A 15,359-nucleotide genomic window follows, 5' to 3' on the forward strand; every position below is an offset into this window, starting at 1 on the left:
GATAACTTCAGTCAAATTTAGCAGACGAAAAATGCCAGCATACAACAGCATGTTATTATGTAAACAAAATGTTTAATAGCTTGTGGGAAATATTGGCCAGTCTAGTGTTTAAAACAGCTTGTGCATGACATTGGTAAGTTTATCATTGAAGTCTGTACATATTGGCTGCTTTCATGGAAAACGGGGCTTAATGCTGCATTAAAAGTATTTCATGTGGGCAAAATTGTTTCTCAATTATTTAAAGAAAATAGATAAAGTATTAGATACACATATCACAATATGTACCTGATTATAGGCTTGTTATTCTTAAGCAAGGCAACCACATTTCTGAAGATGGTTGCCAGTGCAGCGACCAAATGTGAAAAAAAGACATATTGTTGTTATTTTGTCTAAGTTAGCTCTATAACATAAATATGAGGATAAACGTGGTTTGCTAGGTACTTATCACCTATGGTGGAAAAAATTGAGAGTGTTCCTTCCTTGCAGATAATTTTTCAGCTTAATTGGTACACATATTGCTTAAATGCTGTACTCATGTACTGTTTAATGGTGTATCTTTGTTCATTTTTGGTAATGCATCAACAACTAAACGCATCTTAAATAAAGTTGTTATTATGGATGGTATGGATAGTGCGTTGTTGAATGTACAATTATTAAATTATTTTATAATTATAATTGTATATCACAATGCAAAAGGTGAATGAATAATGTGACCTCTACAAAACAAGTATAAACTATTTTTTTATTTCTAATGTGAGCTTCGTTTGATCAAAACAAAACTCAATACGTCTTTGGTTTCTGCATCTGGAGGGTTATGATTGGAAGGCAAGCACATATAGATTACAAAATATAAGTCCCTGGTTAAGCACGTTGTTTAGAGGGCAGTAGATTCGCCTAATTGAAATAGAAATAATGCGTTGAGATTGCGATGAGCAACATCAACTAGTGGACATTATCATGTCATCGTCCTCAACAAATGACATAGTCACATACCCAAAATGGAAGAGGGACTTTCTTGGACCAGTGGAACTTCAACTTATTTCCACTCATAACCAACGTTTTAAAAATTAAAAAAGTATGATGTGCTAAAAAATCTGCATATTAAATCAACGGCATGAACAATATGTGTTTTATGCAAATTTAATAGAACATTGTGTAAAGTATGCAGTTTAAAATATGAAAATTAATTCACTGCTTTTTTAAACAAATACAATAACATGTTTATTCCTGTTACAGGCAGTATCGGTACTTCAGGTTTTTCCTCATCACTATGTTTAGATCCCACAGCGATGATGACGAGATACAGCTCAACTGTGACTTATGTTACAAATCGGTGATGCAATATGAGATACAACCTGGCGGGTGAACATTTAAGAGACAATCATACTTGTTCAAAGTATTGCGTCCATATTGCACCCGCTTTTAAAGACAGCACATGCCCTGATTCTGAAACTGATAAGAATTCATGTTTGTATATGTATTACGTAACTGTTTGAATGGTGCTGATAATATGATATGCATGATCAAGGATCTTACATCTACACTATATTTTGTTGATAATGTTTTTAAAATAATCAAACGCAAATCGTCAAACGAAGTGAAAACGTCGTCTTTAAACGCAAAAAAATAAATGACAACAGACAGTGTGTGTGCGGAAAACGGATCATATTTTAAAGTATGTGAGATATTGACAAACGGTTTTTAGATCATCATTCAAATTGATTGAACTAAAATAATATGTTAAACAAGTATGAATTGATATCTTTGTCATTAAACCCCCTTTTCACGAAGAGTGGCCCATATATATTCATCATAATAATTTTATATAAGAATCATTAACATCCAGATAGTGTGTCTTAACGATAATCGATGCACGACGGTCACTCATATCAGTATGCGGAACATACTATTGAGTACAAATAGTTTTTTTGTCAGAACATGTCATGTGACAATATAACTGAGCATTGGTCATTTTAAGTATCCAATTTAAGTCATTTTAATGAGTAAAATTAACGTTGAATGAACGCGCTTACATCATCGCCTGAACATTTACCCGAGGTATGAACACATTCTACAGGGGTGTGTTTGATTTTCTGTGGAAATAAACATGCTTGAGAGTTTCCAAATTTGAAGTTCGTATTCGGCACACTAGATATACACAGGGAAATTGACACATGTGACAGGATGTGTTGTGCCGTCCAACTCGTTGTCAATCATCATTATATATGCACACTACTTTTCGGATAGCTTAAAAAACATCATATGTCTCAGCACATCAACAACTTGTATTAGAAGACCGTATGGTCCATATTTGTCGGATGTTTTGAGTACCCGTAATAGACCTAATAATTATCCATTTTAATAGGTGACACACGAAAACGCATATTATATCATATATTTAATAAGTCAAACTTCGTTATTTTAAGTTCGCAATACGACGGTTGTCGACAATTTGGTTGAAACAAAGTATGCCAAAAGCGATGGATATACTTTCCGGAAATGTAACAGGAATTATCACACTCTTACGAAAGTCTTCCCCTAACGTTCTATTCCTCACATATAACGATCATTATAATACAAATTTAATTTAAAATAAGAAACTTAAAAATCGTCTACTTTTTCGACGCAACGTCCAAATATTTATAACGTAACATTGTATACTAATTAGTTATGTTCTACAAGTGATGAGTTCAACACTTGTCCATGTGGTTACAACTTGCAACGACTCGGTGGCCACCTGATTTATTATCAATTATAAAGGACAAATACATTTGCGTTTGGTACGCCTTATCATAAAGTGGTACCTTACACAAAGTCTTAAAAATTAACAGTTGTCGGTCCCCGTCGGGTAACATTATAAATAAATATTAAACAGCAAACTACTTTTAATTATTTAACTACAATGTCCGCGGCTGTGAAATTTGGTAAGTTAAATATAATAGTTTTCCACTACACAGTCTGATGAAATAACAATAAACTGGCAACATCCGGATATCGCATTTAGGATAGACTATACTGCCTCAAAATATGTTAACAATTTCTTAACTAAATGTACATGGTCAAGACGTAAAAGCATTTTTATGCAACGATACGAAGCATTTTTCATTTTTCAAAAGTAAGATGTAGTTTATTGATTATGCATTCCTCTTGTGACAACTGCTGGCACTCAATATATTTAGAATGGCATAGTGAAAAAAAATATGGTAATAAAAAACAAAACAATAAACTGACTTTTCTAAGAATCAAAACGTATACCTTTGCTGACAAGGATAATCATTATATACAACTCAGTTTACATAACATTTCATTAAAATTGATCATTATTGATGTGAAAACAAGGAGCAATCAACAAATTGAGAGGAATAATTGTATGGTCTAGGATTTAATATCTCTTTTCAAGCGTGTCTTATATCATGCAGTGAATAAATGATTCACATTATTCAATCGGAATCGAGAGCTTTTAATGCTAATTTGTTTTAAAAGGGACTTGTTGACAGATATGTGTAGTTTTGAAATGTAATATTAAATGAATTCCAAAACAATTACTTCATATTTTAAATAGTCTTATCTAATATTAATATAAAGAGAAGCATATAAATACAAATGTTTCTAAATCGTGAAATTTGTTTCGCTTCTTTGAAAGTACTTTACGCTTTAAAAATGATATTTTTGTTATTTTGCCTTTTCTTTCAAATAAAAGAAAAGTCCCTTTAATTATTGGTTTGTATATTTTCATCCGTGTTTTTCAAATATTGATTCAAAATTAAGTTGCAGAGTTGAACAAAAACAGAGATTTTAAACAATACATGTTCGTTATGGGTCAGATATTTAAGCCAGTTTGGCTTCATGAAATGGAGAACATTAAGTTGTTTTCGAGTTATAAACGCTGTTTGTTATCACTGAAAAAAGGGACAAGCAATAAATCCTTGATCAATTTTGAGATAAAATAAGAATAGCAAACCGAAAATACGTTCTTACTCTAATTTTAAACAAAATGTGTACACATAAATATGTTTGAATGATAATATTTTATATTGTACTATGATTCATTTAAATAAAATGGTCTGGAACAACTAATGTCAGCCGCAGCATGCATGATTTACTGAAATCACATTCAGTACTAAATTAGAATTCTGTTGATAATGTCAACGCGGTCATTAATAATACTGCCTTCTTTATACATCCGTATAATGACCTCTCTACATTTTGTATTTATCTCGTCCACGCGTCGTTCTTTCTCCTGTAGGATGATATCCGAGTAATCACACTTTCCGTTCTCATCTCTACCTTAAAACTCTCCAGCTTCAGCATCCCCAGCTCCATCTTTCTCCTGCTGAACCACAGCAGCGGCTCTGGGTGACAGATAACGGCCTGTCGTATCTTCGGCAATCGCAGTATCACCCTCGGACCTTAACAATCATGTCCGTGATATATGTAACCCATGGACGTCACTGTCTCCTGCAATCTACACGCTGCCATCACATTTCGCTCTGGAATCATGTTATATGGCAGCTGTGTAGATAATATTACAGTTCCGAGTGTTCCCAGTGCGTCATGTAACCAGTTGATCAAATTCCTGTCTTGAAACATTGCGGGAATATTGCTTTCAGCTTTCAAAACTATTATATTTTTCAGCATGTAAGATGCTATTTCATTCTTCTTTGGATTTAACATATCTTGTATAATCATTTTCAAAATATCATACACTATTGTCTGATAGAAATTAAGATTGTAAACGAGTTCTGTTTAATCCGTGTTACAGCAAATCCTCCACTCAAATAATAATTAACCACTACCTTTAAACCCTATCGGGGTTACAAAAGATCCAAAAGATACGACTTTTCGGACGAAATCCAGGGCCGGCCTATGTAGAGGTCGGCATTGCCACCGTATTGCGTGCACATAGTCCGTATTAAAAATCCCTGCTAATGTCCTCGGTACTGACGGCTTGCACGTCCCTGTGGGACCCCGCGTGATTTGATTTTCGCCAATTCATCAACAAATAAACCACTGCATAGTATAACGTTTCCTTTTCCGTCACCACACATAGCATTTTGAATTTGTTATGAACGTGTAGAAGCTTACTCTCAAGGAACAACCTGAAGTGCCCCGTGTATACACGTGTATCCTGTATACTTGTAGGTCGGCCGATATGGTGTGTAGATCAACTCTGTCTTCCACACAGAGGACACTCTTACTCTTAAGTAAAAAATCAATGCCGTTATTTGCGCAGCAGGCCAATCCCTCGACCTTGCTGCCGGCGGGGATAGCAGAGATTTGATTTACACAAATTGTATTCACTATACTATCCCTCTTCCTGTACTTCAAAGTTCTTCTCCATCTGATTTTCTCTTCGTATCATGGATGTATTATTATATTGCAGACTTCTATGGACGTTTTTCGACATAATTCGAACAAAAAACATAGGCAGAATAGTTTAAATCATTTAGGTTATTTAAAGCGGGTATATACAAATTTTATATGTATCAAATTGTAACATATTGATGAAAAAATATGTCATAATAACAAAAATATGCAAGAAAAATTATACGTTGAAGACGAATTTCATAAAATTCAGCAGAGACAAATTAACGCCCCGAGCCGATCGTGACGAAGATAATTTGTACATATTTTCCCATTGTGTCACACCGGTCTTTCTGACAATAACGTAGTGACGTCACCATCTATGTATAGAAAGCATATTTTCCTACAAAAAACGAATCATTCGTCTTTTTATTAGAATCGGAGAGTTAAGGATAATTCCGGTGTAGATCGTGATTTTCCGCAAACAATATACATTTTACAATGTAAACAAATCAAAGAACAAAAGGTTCAACTTGACTTCATTGCTGTATGCTTTGCCTAAGAAGATCAACGACGCGTACAAATTGTGCTGTGTCCTTCACGTCATATGAGGTGGTGCAAACATGGTACGTGCAAAGTATTTATATCAATTTGGTTGTTTTTTTTTAGTCTCATTTATAAGACGCGCAAAGAATTTAGAGATACTGTTTATATGGGCTAAATTCTTTGGAACGTCTCATCGTTGAAGGACCCTTTTTGTGGTGGAAACCAGAAAGTTAAAATTTTCATCAATTTGCGTAAAATTGCAAAATAACATTACCAACTCATTCAGTTTTAATTCAGAAGTTCATTTTTACATTAAATATCGTCGATTCGAAGTTAGAAAGGCATAAATTCTTCAGTTAAACTTCTGCTTAAATCGCAAAACAATCACTGACCTGTAGCCATGTCATGAAACTGATTTAAATATGAACCAATCAGAAGAAGGCATTACGGTGTAACGTGTACGCGTAATTTTATTTAACATGAGCTTTTAACACCGACTTTTACGTAACTAGATCTAGTATGCTAAACTTTGTCGATATAATAAGCATATGTTCAAAACAGATATGGTGCAGTTTCTATTCACTGTTCTAAGTTTCAGGAAGTGTTTATGCATGTCTTTTTCGCACCTCTGTCTGTGTTGTTTTATGTACTTACATTCTACGTTACAAAGGACGGTATACTGTACGATCTGTATCAATATTATTTATGTACAGTATAAAAATAAAAGATGTAATTTATTTCAGAACATTTTAATTGTCAATTTAGAAAAAAAACAATGCTAAATTAATCCAGAAAAGTATAACATCGGTTTACTATGTATCGCGCTGCACCACAACAGACGAACGCAAACTGTATTTTAGGCTGTTTATTCTTCCACTTTAAACTAGATGCTTTACATCCAGGTCGTGTTATCGATTTATATCTACACAGCGAGCGAATCGAGAGATATTGAAAAATTGAATAGTGGTTGGATTTAAATTGCTCAGGCGTGCAAAATTCAAAGTGTCATTACATGATTTTTACGAAACATTATCGAGAAATGAATTATCTACACAGGTATGTAAATATTATTGCAATCCGTTGTTATTAAGTGTCTTATATCGGGGCTTGAATGTTGCGCACAAAATCCTTGCGCAACAATATAGACAAAGAACAAAAAATTCCCACCACATAATTGGTCTTTCACCCTTTGTACGCTCCAAATATTACCCATATAAAAAGTAGCTTAATATTTAAGAGCGTCAAAAATTTGGACTAGTTTTTTTTTTAATTTTACAGGATCGTTTTTTCGGATATCATGGATTCGTTCGAATGTTGCTTATTTCTTATTAATACCCACAACCATATTTTAGTTTGTAGGTTGACCACCAGTGCAAATTTTTCAATGCAACACATGAAGATTTTGCCAGAAATTAGCAATACCCCATTACTTTATGTTAACATGTTTGCTACTGTCAAACTCATGAACCCGAGTTTATGTTTATTATCGTTCATATTATTGATAAAATGTAGGAATCTGACATATCATCAACATCATCTGGAAGCCCCAGATATAGTGTGCCATCAACGTCTTCTGACAGTCCACTCAGAAGAACCAGAGGTGGCGTGCAGAAAAGAGGAGACAGGGGCAGAGGAATAGCCAGGGGACAGACCAGGGCCACTGGACGAGGAAAGGTCGAGGCAGAGGTGCAGTTCCAGTTCCAGTTCCACTGCCAACCATTGAGCCGGAGAGCAAAGAAAGGACAGAATCAAGGTTTTCATTATTTATTTAAAAAATATTTTGAAACAACTAATTATATCATGCACAAAAGGATTTTTTGTTGCTATCTTGTGAGAATAAATTACCTTATTGACATTATACGTGTTAATCATATATTTACAAGTCAAATTTTGGTTATATTTTATCATATTCCACTATCGGAATTCATAAAAAATTGCACACAAATGACTCCAAATCTGGAATTTTTTACATCTATTTGGGAAAAATATATTCTTTGAATAGGAAATGGGGCCCATTCATGGCCCAAAATTAAGCTGAAAAAAACAAACACACTGATTTAGGTGCATGGTATTTCATTTCCAAAATTTTGATTATGTCAGTTTTAGCATTAGTTGCATGATAATGTGTTCTTAGTTTTTATATACTGCTTACGATTGCATTGTAAAAACAAACTTAGGCTGTAAACGTATTATCATTTTTTCATGGTTCAAGACAGATATTTATTCAAGATTAATCCGCTAGCAACTTTCCAAGGAATGGAAACATTTGTAGGGTTAAATGGGAAATAATATAATATAATCCTAAAGCTAGTAACATCTGCGACTTTAAGGTCGGCTATCTGGCATTTATATGATCTATTGTGAATTAGGTGACTATTCTGTCATTAACCATCATCATTTATCATGACTTTTATTTGTTTCAGGAATATATTGAACAGCTCTCTGAAGAACAGGCTAAAGACCTGCTTTTCAGGGCTATAGACAACAACCTGGGTTGATGTTCGATCTAATAGACAAAGTCCAGCCTCCTGGCGTTCCTCAAGGCTACCATCCTCAGCCCGGGAGTTCACCAGCATGGTGTTTGTGTGGCAATTGCCGGGCGATGCCAACTCTACTTGAAAGAGTCTGCTGCAACTTTTCTCCAGAAAATTGTACTTCAAGATTGCCAGTAAGTGTGAAAATATAAATTGTCATCAAAATTAATAATTGTTTTTCAAAAAGAATTTACAGCCTATCAATGGATTGGTTGTTCTCTTGTACTGATGTTTAATTTAATTGTTATGCTATGAAGTTACTTAATGGACATATCTATGTTCTGTAATGAATGCTGGTCGAAGTATGAGTCCCTTTAATACTAGTATACAGAAATGGCACTTAATCATTTTATGAACGCTTATGTGGAAATGTATATGGCAACGGATTAATTGCTAAATCAGCACAACCAACACACATAACGGAAAAAAAGTGGAGTCATCCCAAATGGAAGTGTCAATGATAAGAAATAGTTATGTAAACTGATTTAAGGGTGCCTGACCTCACACCCAGCAGTATTCTTTTGCTTTAAACCACCAATGCATCAACCGCTGCAGGGCAGTGATCCCAGGTTTAATCACATTTGTGTTATTTGTTATGTTGTTTGGTATTACTGGAATATTGCAATGTTGGGCAATGAGTCAATTGCCTGAAATAAAGGATTTTTGGTTAAAGAGTTTGGCTCCTTCGAATGTGCATGGAGTTAAATTGTTTCTCTGTCATGCCAGATATACTGAAAAAATAAATGTTTTACATAACAATAAGTTAAAGTATTGTATGTTATTATATTTCAGCACATGGACCAGTACGTTCTTGAAGAAGGAGTTCTTCGAATTGCAAGAACGTATCGGAGAGAAGTGTTGGTGTATCCTGAAGATGGTGATGAGGCAAAAGCAAACAAACATGCTGCCTATAGACAGTTTGTTAAGTGGCAGCATGGCAGGCTAGGAGCAGGTGTAAGACGAGTTGTCCCTAGCTGCTGTGTGTGGAGAATCCGCGACACATTTTCCGATCCATTTGGTCAATATACAGGTTTTAATACTGGAAGAATAGGCTAAATCCCAACCTAACAAACTGAACAACTGGTCGTCTTAAGAAACAAGAGCTTTAACACATTTGTACATCAGATGTTTTAGTATTAACTTGTGGGATTTGATAGTACTTTCAAACAAGGGCTGTTTGTAAAACATGCATGCCCTTCATATGGGCTGTCCATTGTAGTGGCAGCCATTGTGTGAATACGTTTTTTGTCACTGTCACCTTGACCTTTGACCTAGTGACCTTAAAATCAATAGGGGTCATCTGCGAGTAATGATCAATGTACCTATGAAGTGTCATGATCCTAGGCAAAAGCGTTCTTGAGTTATCATCCGGAAACAATTTTACTGTTTCGGGTCACCGTGACCTTGACCTTTGACCTAGTGATCTGAAAATCAATATGGGTCATCTGCGAGTCATGATCAATGTACCTATGAAGTTTTATGATTCTAGGCGTAAGCGTTCTCGAGTTATCATCCGGAAACCATTTAACTATTTCGGGTCACCGTGACCTTGACCTTTGACCTAGTGACTTCAAAATCAATAGGGGTCATCTGCGAGTCATGATCAATCTACCCATCAAGTTTCATGATCCTAGGCGTATGCGTTCTTGAGTTATCATCCAAAAATCATTTTACCATTTAGGGGCACCGTGACCTTGACCTTTGACCTAGTGACTTAAAAATCAAAAGGGATCATCTGCGAGTCATGATCAATCTACCTATGAAGTTTCATGATCCTAGGCGTATGCGTTCTTGAGTTATCATCCAAAAACCATTTTACTATTTTGGGTTACCATGACCTTGATCTTTGACCTAGTGACATCAAAATCAATAGGAGTCATCTGCGAGTCATGATCAATCTACCTATGAAGTTTCATGATCCTAGGCGTATGCGTTCTTGAGTTATCATCCGGAAATCATTTTACTATTTCGGGTCACCGTAAGCTTAACCTTTGACCTAGTGACCTTAAAATCAATAGGGGTCATCTGCGAGTCATGATTAATCTACCTATGAAGTTTCATGATCCTAGGCCCAAGCGTTCTTGAGTTATCATCCGGAAACCACCTGGTGGACAGACCGACCGACCGACAGACCGACCGACATGTGCAAAGCAATATACCCCCTCTTCTTCGAAGGGGAGCATAATAAAGACTTTTATGATGACCATGTATAACCAAACCATACCACAAATTCAAATAGGATATTGTTGTAGTTAATGTAATGTTATTGTTTTGCCCAGCAACTTGCTGTGCTTATTTCATATTGACTAACACCTGTTATTATTGACACATGTCTATGTACCATGACTGAAATAACTATATACTTGTACAATGAAAAAATCAAACTATCCCTAACCCACTGGCCAATTACCCACTGGTTAAATTGGTGCTTATATAAGACAGATAACATATGTATTTCAATATATGCTACTGGTTGTTGTCTTGATAGGCATTACTGAATATATATTTCATTTTCTTTCTATAGTATTAACACTAATATATATATATAACATTTATGTATATGAATTCCAAAAATACAATTTTCCAAATTGTCCAAGTTTTTGTTGAAAAAAAGCCCAAAACATCTTAAAATGTATTTTTTTACAAAATTTGCAATGCAACACATGTGCATTCTCTTTTGCCCTATCGGAATACTTTTTTTGCGTAAAGCTCCCAATTTTAAACCATTACTGCATATACCTTTCTTTATTTAAAAAAATGTTTGCAAAATGTTCCTGTGTATATAGTATGTTCCTGTTACTTGGATTTATTATTTTTCAGTAGTTGCATTTTGTAACATACACACAATAAACCTAATTAGGAAATAGGTATAAATGACATATTTAGTATTGCACTTTCAAGTTTTATCTGGTTTTATGGCCCCAGATCTAATGATCTGGTGGTATATTGTTTTTGGCCTGTCTGTCATTTTGTCCGTGACGTCTGTAATTCTGACCCAAAACTTTAACCTTGGTCATAACTTTTGCAATATTGACGATACCTACATGATATTTTGCTTGCATGTGTATCTCATTGAGCTGCACATTTTAAGTGGTGCAAGGTCAAGGTCATCCTTCAAGGTCAAAGCTATGGCTTAAAAGCGGGGCAGTAGGGGGCATTGTGTTTCACAAACACAGCTCTTGTTGATTTCAGACATAGGAGGCTTTTCATTCAAATTGTGTAGATACATGTAGTAAACAGTATGACTATTTGTCAAGACAATCAAAGAACTGCAAGTGGTCATATTTTTTCATTAAATAACATTTTATATTTGTCAGCATTTACCCATGTGTGTGTTATGTTAGCATTTTTTGTTGTTGTTAAAGTGGAGAATAAATTTGAAAAATAACTTATAAATATCTTCCTTATAACTGAAATATAATAAAGCAAACAAAGTCTTTTTGACATGTTTATTATATCATATATACTTAAATCATAAACTTTAATATGCCATTCTGAACAAAGCAAAATATAATTTGAATGGATAAAATTCGAGTAAATGTATTAAAAACAGTACAGAGTGCTGAGAATAGGAGGAAGTTGTTTAAATGAACCTCTAATTGAACATTTTCTAATAGTCTGCTTTATCTTAGGTGTTAATCAGTCAAATGCATGTAATAATTTGAAGCATTGTCATTGCTAATAAGTATTTACAAGGTATGATCAATTTTAAAAGATTCATTTATTGTTTACCTGCCTAGAGCCAGAAAGGCAGGAGTAAGAAATAAAAAGATATATACTTTAATTCCTCCTTATACAAGATTCTAAGATCGAACACAATATAACTATATATCAGCAAGGGTTCAGGTAAAAACAAACATAAACAATATACATGGATATTTACAACAACATCAGCAAACAAGAGCGGACAGCGCGCTCGACTATTCGAGTGCTTGACAGTATAACGTAAGCCATCATGTGGAAATTGTTCATATTCAATAATTTATTAGACAATATTTAAAAAATAAAAAAGGAAAAAAAGTTGTTGTTTGTTGTTGTTTTTTTGCGGGGGGGGGGGGGGTGAGGGGGTATAATGTGGGGTGTCGTCATTTATTACAAGATCTTTCAAAAATAAAAAAAAATAAAAAAAGTTTGGGAAGGGGGGGGGTAGGGGGGTATAATGTGGGGTGGGGTCATTTATTAGATGATGTTTCAAAAATAAAAAATAAATTATTTTTTTTTTTTTGAGAGGGGATGGGGGTAAGGATTCTGGGTAGGGGCGTGGGGTATTTTTTGGGTGGAATCCATTGTGGTATTCAGGTAAGTGTTGTTTTGTTTTGTCAAAGTATTAATAACATGCGATCATAAATAAAGAAGTTATGGCAATTTAAGCAAAATGTGCAATTATCTAAGTATAAAATGGGGCCATAATTCTGTCAAAATGCTTGATACAGTGGTCTGCTCTTGTTTATAGGTTAGGGTCGCAGTGCCCCAGATAATTATTTGGGAAATAGGGTTTTCACCCATTGATTTTGAAAGATAGGGTGATTTCATTCTTGAAATAGGGTGAAATGAGTTATAAAAAGGTATACCTTAAAATCATTGATGCTTTACTTCTGTTGAAGCTGCACACTTGTATTGATTCAATTAAACTGTAAACTATTATAATAACTTTAATAAACTGATATTTCATAACTTCTGTAATCCTTGAAACTGTCCATAATAAAAACTTTAAAAAAGAATTATGTTAATTGACATCTTTGTAACTGTCAAACATATAGACTGATATTTTGGCGCAACAATCGAGAACGTTTTCGACCTCTTTTAAACATATTTATTTCGGATTGTTATAGAAACTGAAAGTACAAACGCTTTACAAATACATGCACAATGATTGACAGATGAAGTCAGATTGAAAACGCATGTATGTCATCGTTAATAATTTGGTCAGACACTATGAAATCTGGTCCGCAGAGCGTTTGAATAACTTTGACTGTTTTCCTGCTCCGTCATCAAGGCGCTTGCTGAATGAAACTGTCGCCGCGTTACAATAATAATTCCAAAGAGAAAATACCTAAAATGAGCAAAGCATTTTCGATCGAAGCGATTGTACCGTACGCATTAAATTTGCAGAATTTGCGTAATTGTCAAATTGTTTGCGTTTTCAATACGCATGATATTGTATTTCTTTGCGTTTTTAGATATTTTAATAGAGTGAAAGACGCAGATACGCAGCTTATCTGGGGCACTGGGGTCGTGTTGGTAAACAAGTATGCAAAATAAAAAAGCAATATGTCAACGGATATAGGGGTATTCGGGGTAGTACGCAAACTTAAACATAGATTCATCAATAATAGGCATATCATAAGTATAAAAGGGGCAATAATTCTGTCAAAATGCTTATACAGCTGTCTGCTCTTGTGTAAATGTTGGGGTCATGATGGTTAACAAGTATGCAAAATATGAAAGCAATATGTCAAGGGAAATTATTCGGGCTATTACAAAAACTTCGACATTTGAACGTGCATATTATAAGTATAAAAGGGCAATAATTCTGTCAAAATGCTTGATACAGTTGTCTGCTCTTGTTTATAGGTTTGGGTCATCATAGTTAACAAGTATGCAAAATATGAAAGCAATATGTCATGGGACATTGAAAATATATGGGGTATTACAAAAACTTAAACATTTGCACGCAAACGCCAACGCTCACACCAACGCCTGGGTGACTAGGATAGCTCCACTCTATATATTTCATATATAATAGTCGAGCTAAAAAAGAGAGAAAAATCATAAACATTATTATTTAGTAACATCGCGATGCTTTGTTATTTTTGTTAATTAGTCCCCAAGTTGTCCCATCTAGCAGGCAGAAGCAAAATGCTAGTCAGGAACCAAGGGGTAACATGTTATCATGATCATTCTATATATATAACCAGCAAATCTATAGCCTAGCAGCGAAAAACGAAATTGCTAGACAGACGATTCATGGCTGTAAGAAAATACTACTTAATGTACTGTATAATATATAATGTATATATATATATATATATATATATATATATATATATATATATATATATATATATATATATATATATATATATATATATATATATATATATATATATATATATATATATATATATATATATACATGATAGTAAGTAAGTGTTGCAAGTATGAAAGCAATAGCTTTCATACGTTAGGAATAAAGTGGACCTAAACATAAAACTTCATCAAATTTTCACTTTTTTAAGTATAAAAAGGGTCATAACTCTAAAAATAACGCTTACAGATGTATGCAAATTTACCTACACAATTGCCTTGTTGTCATAAAAAAGCATTTCAAGTTTGGGGTACTTATCTTTGATAGTTTGAAAGTTATTTGACTTTATAAAAAACTTTTACCAATGCAGACGCCAGGGCGAGTAGTATAGCTCTCATTTTTCTTTGAAAAGTCGATCTAAAAAGGAGGATGCAGTACCCTGCTACTTTTCTATTGATCTTTCCAAATGGCAGTCAACAAAACCATCATTTACTAGGATGGATTTCAGCAAACATCACCTTGCACAATCTAAATTTGTTTCATAAAACACAGAAGTACACATCATGACATGAATATATGATCATTATGTGAACATTCGCTGACATTCACTTTGGAAATCCAAATACATCTACCAATAACTACTTCAGAATTATTTCAATCACAAGCCACTCACAATCTTCCTGCAGTGAATTATATACACCAAATGCTGTATCAAGTTGGTAACACTAACCACTAACACTGTATACTTCCGTAAGTCATTTTTTGAAAAGCGTGATTTGAACTGCTCAATGCGTTCTTTTTTGGACGGTGGCTCAACAGGTGCAATATTCCTGGAGATCAATCGTGGGTCTGATTCTGCCAGGCCCAGCACAGATGACAGTGGTTTGTCTGCCGACAGCCTGAGTTGAAACACATTCCTGATCAGTGAAGCCATGTGTGGATAGGTC

The 15,359-nt window shown here is 34.4% G+C and overlaps 1 protein-coding gene across 1 annotated transcript; it reads left to right on the forward strand.

The window, feature by feature from the left end:
• The first annotated feature begins 8,398 nt into the window (after nt 1-8,398).
• Nucleotides 8,399-9,440, forward strand: LOC127849630 (P2X purinoceptor 7-like). Its single transcript, XM_052382377.1, has 2 exons — nt 8,399-8,518; nt 9,177-9,440. The coding sequence occupies exons 1-2, from the start codon at nt 8,453-8,455 to the stop codon at nt 9,438-9,440; spliced, it is 330 nt and encodes a 109-aa protein (XP_052238337.1). The 5' UTR covers nt 8,399-8,452.
• The last annotated feature ends 5,919 nt before the right edge of the window (nt 9,441-15,359 follow it).

This window comes from Dreissena polymorpha, chromosome 11 (assembly GCF_020536995.1).
Source record: "Dreissena polymorpha isolate Duluth1 chromosome 11, UMN_Dpol_1.0, whole genome shotgun sequence".
NCBI lineage: Eukaryota > Metazoa > Mollusca > Bivalvia > Myida > Dreissenidae > Dreissena > Dreissena polymorpha.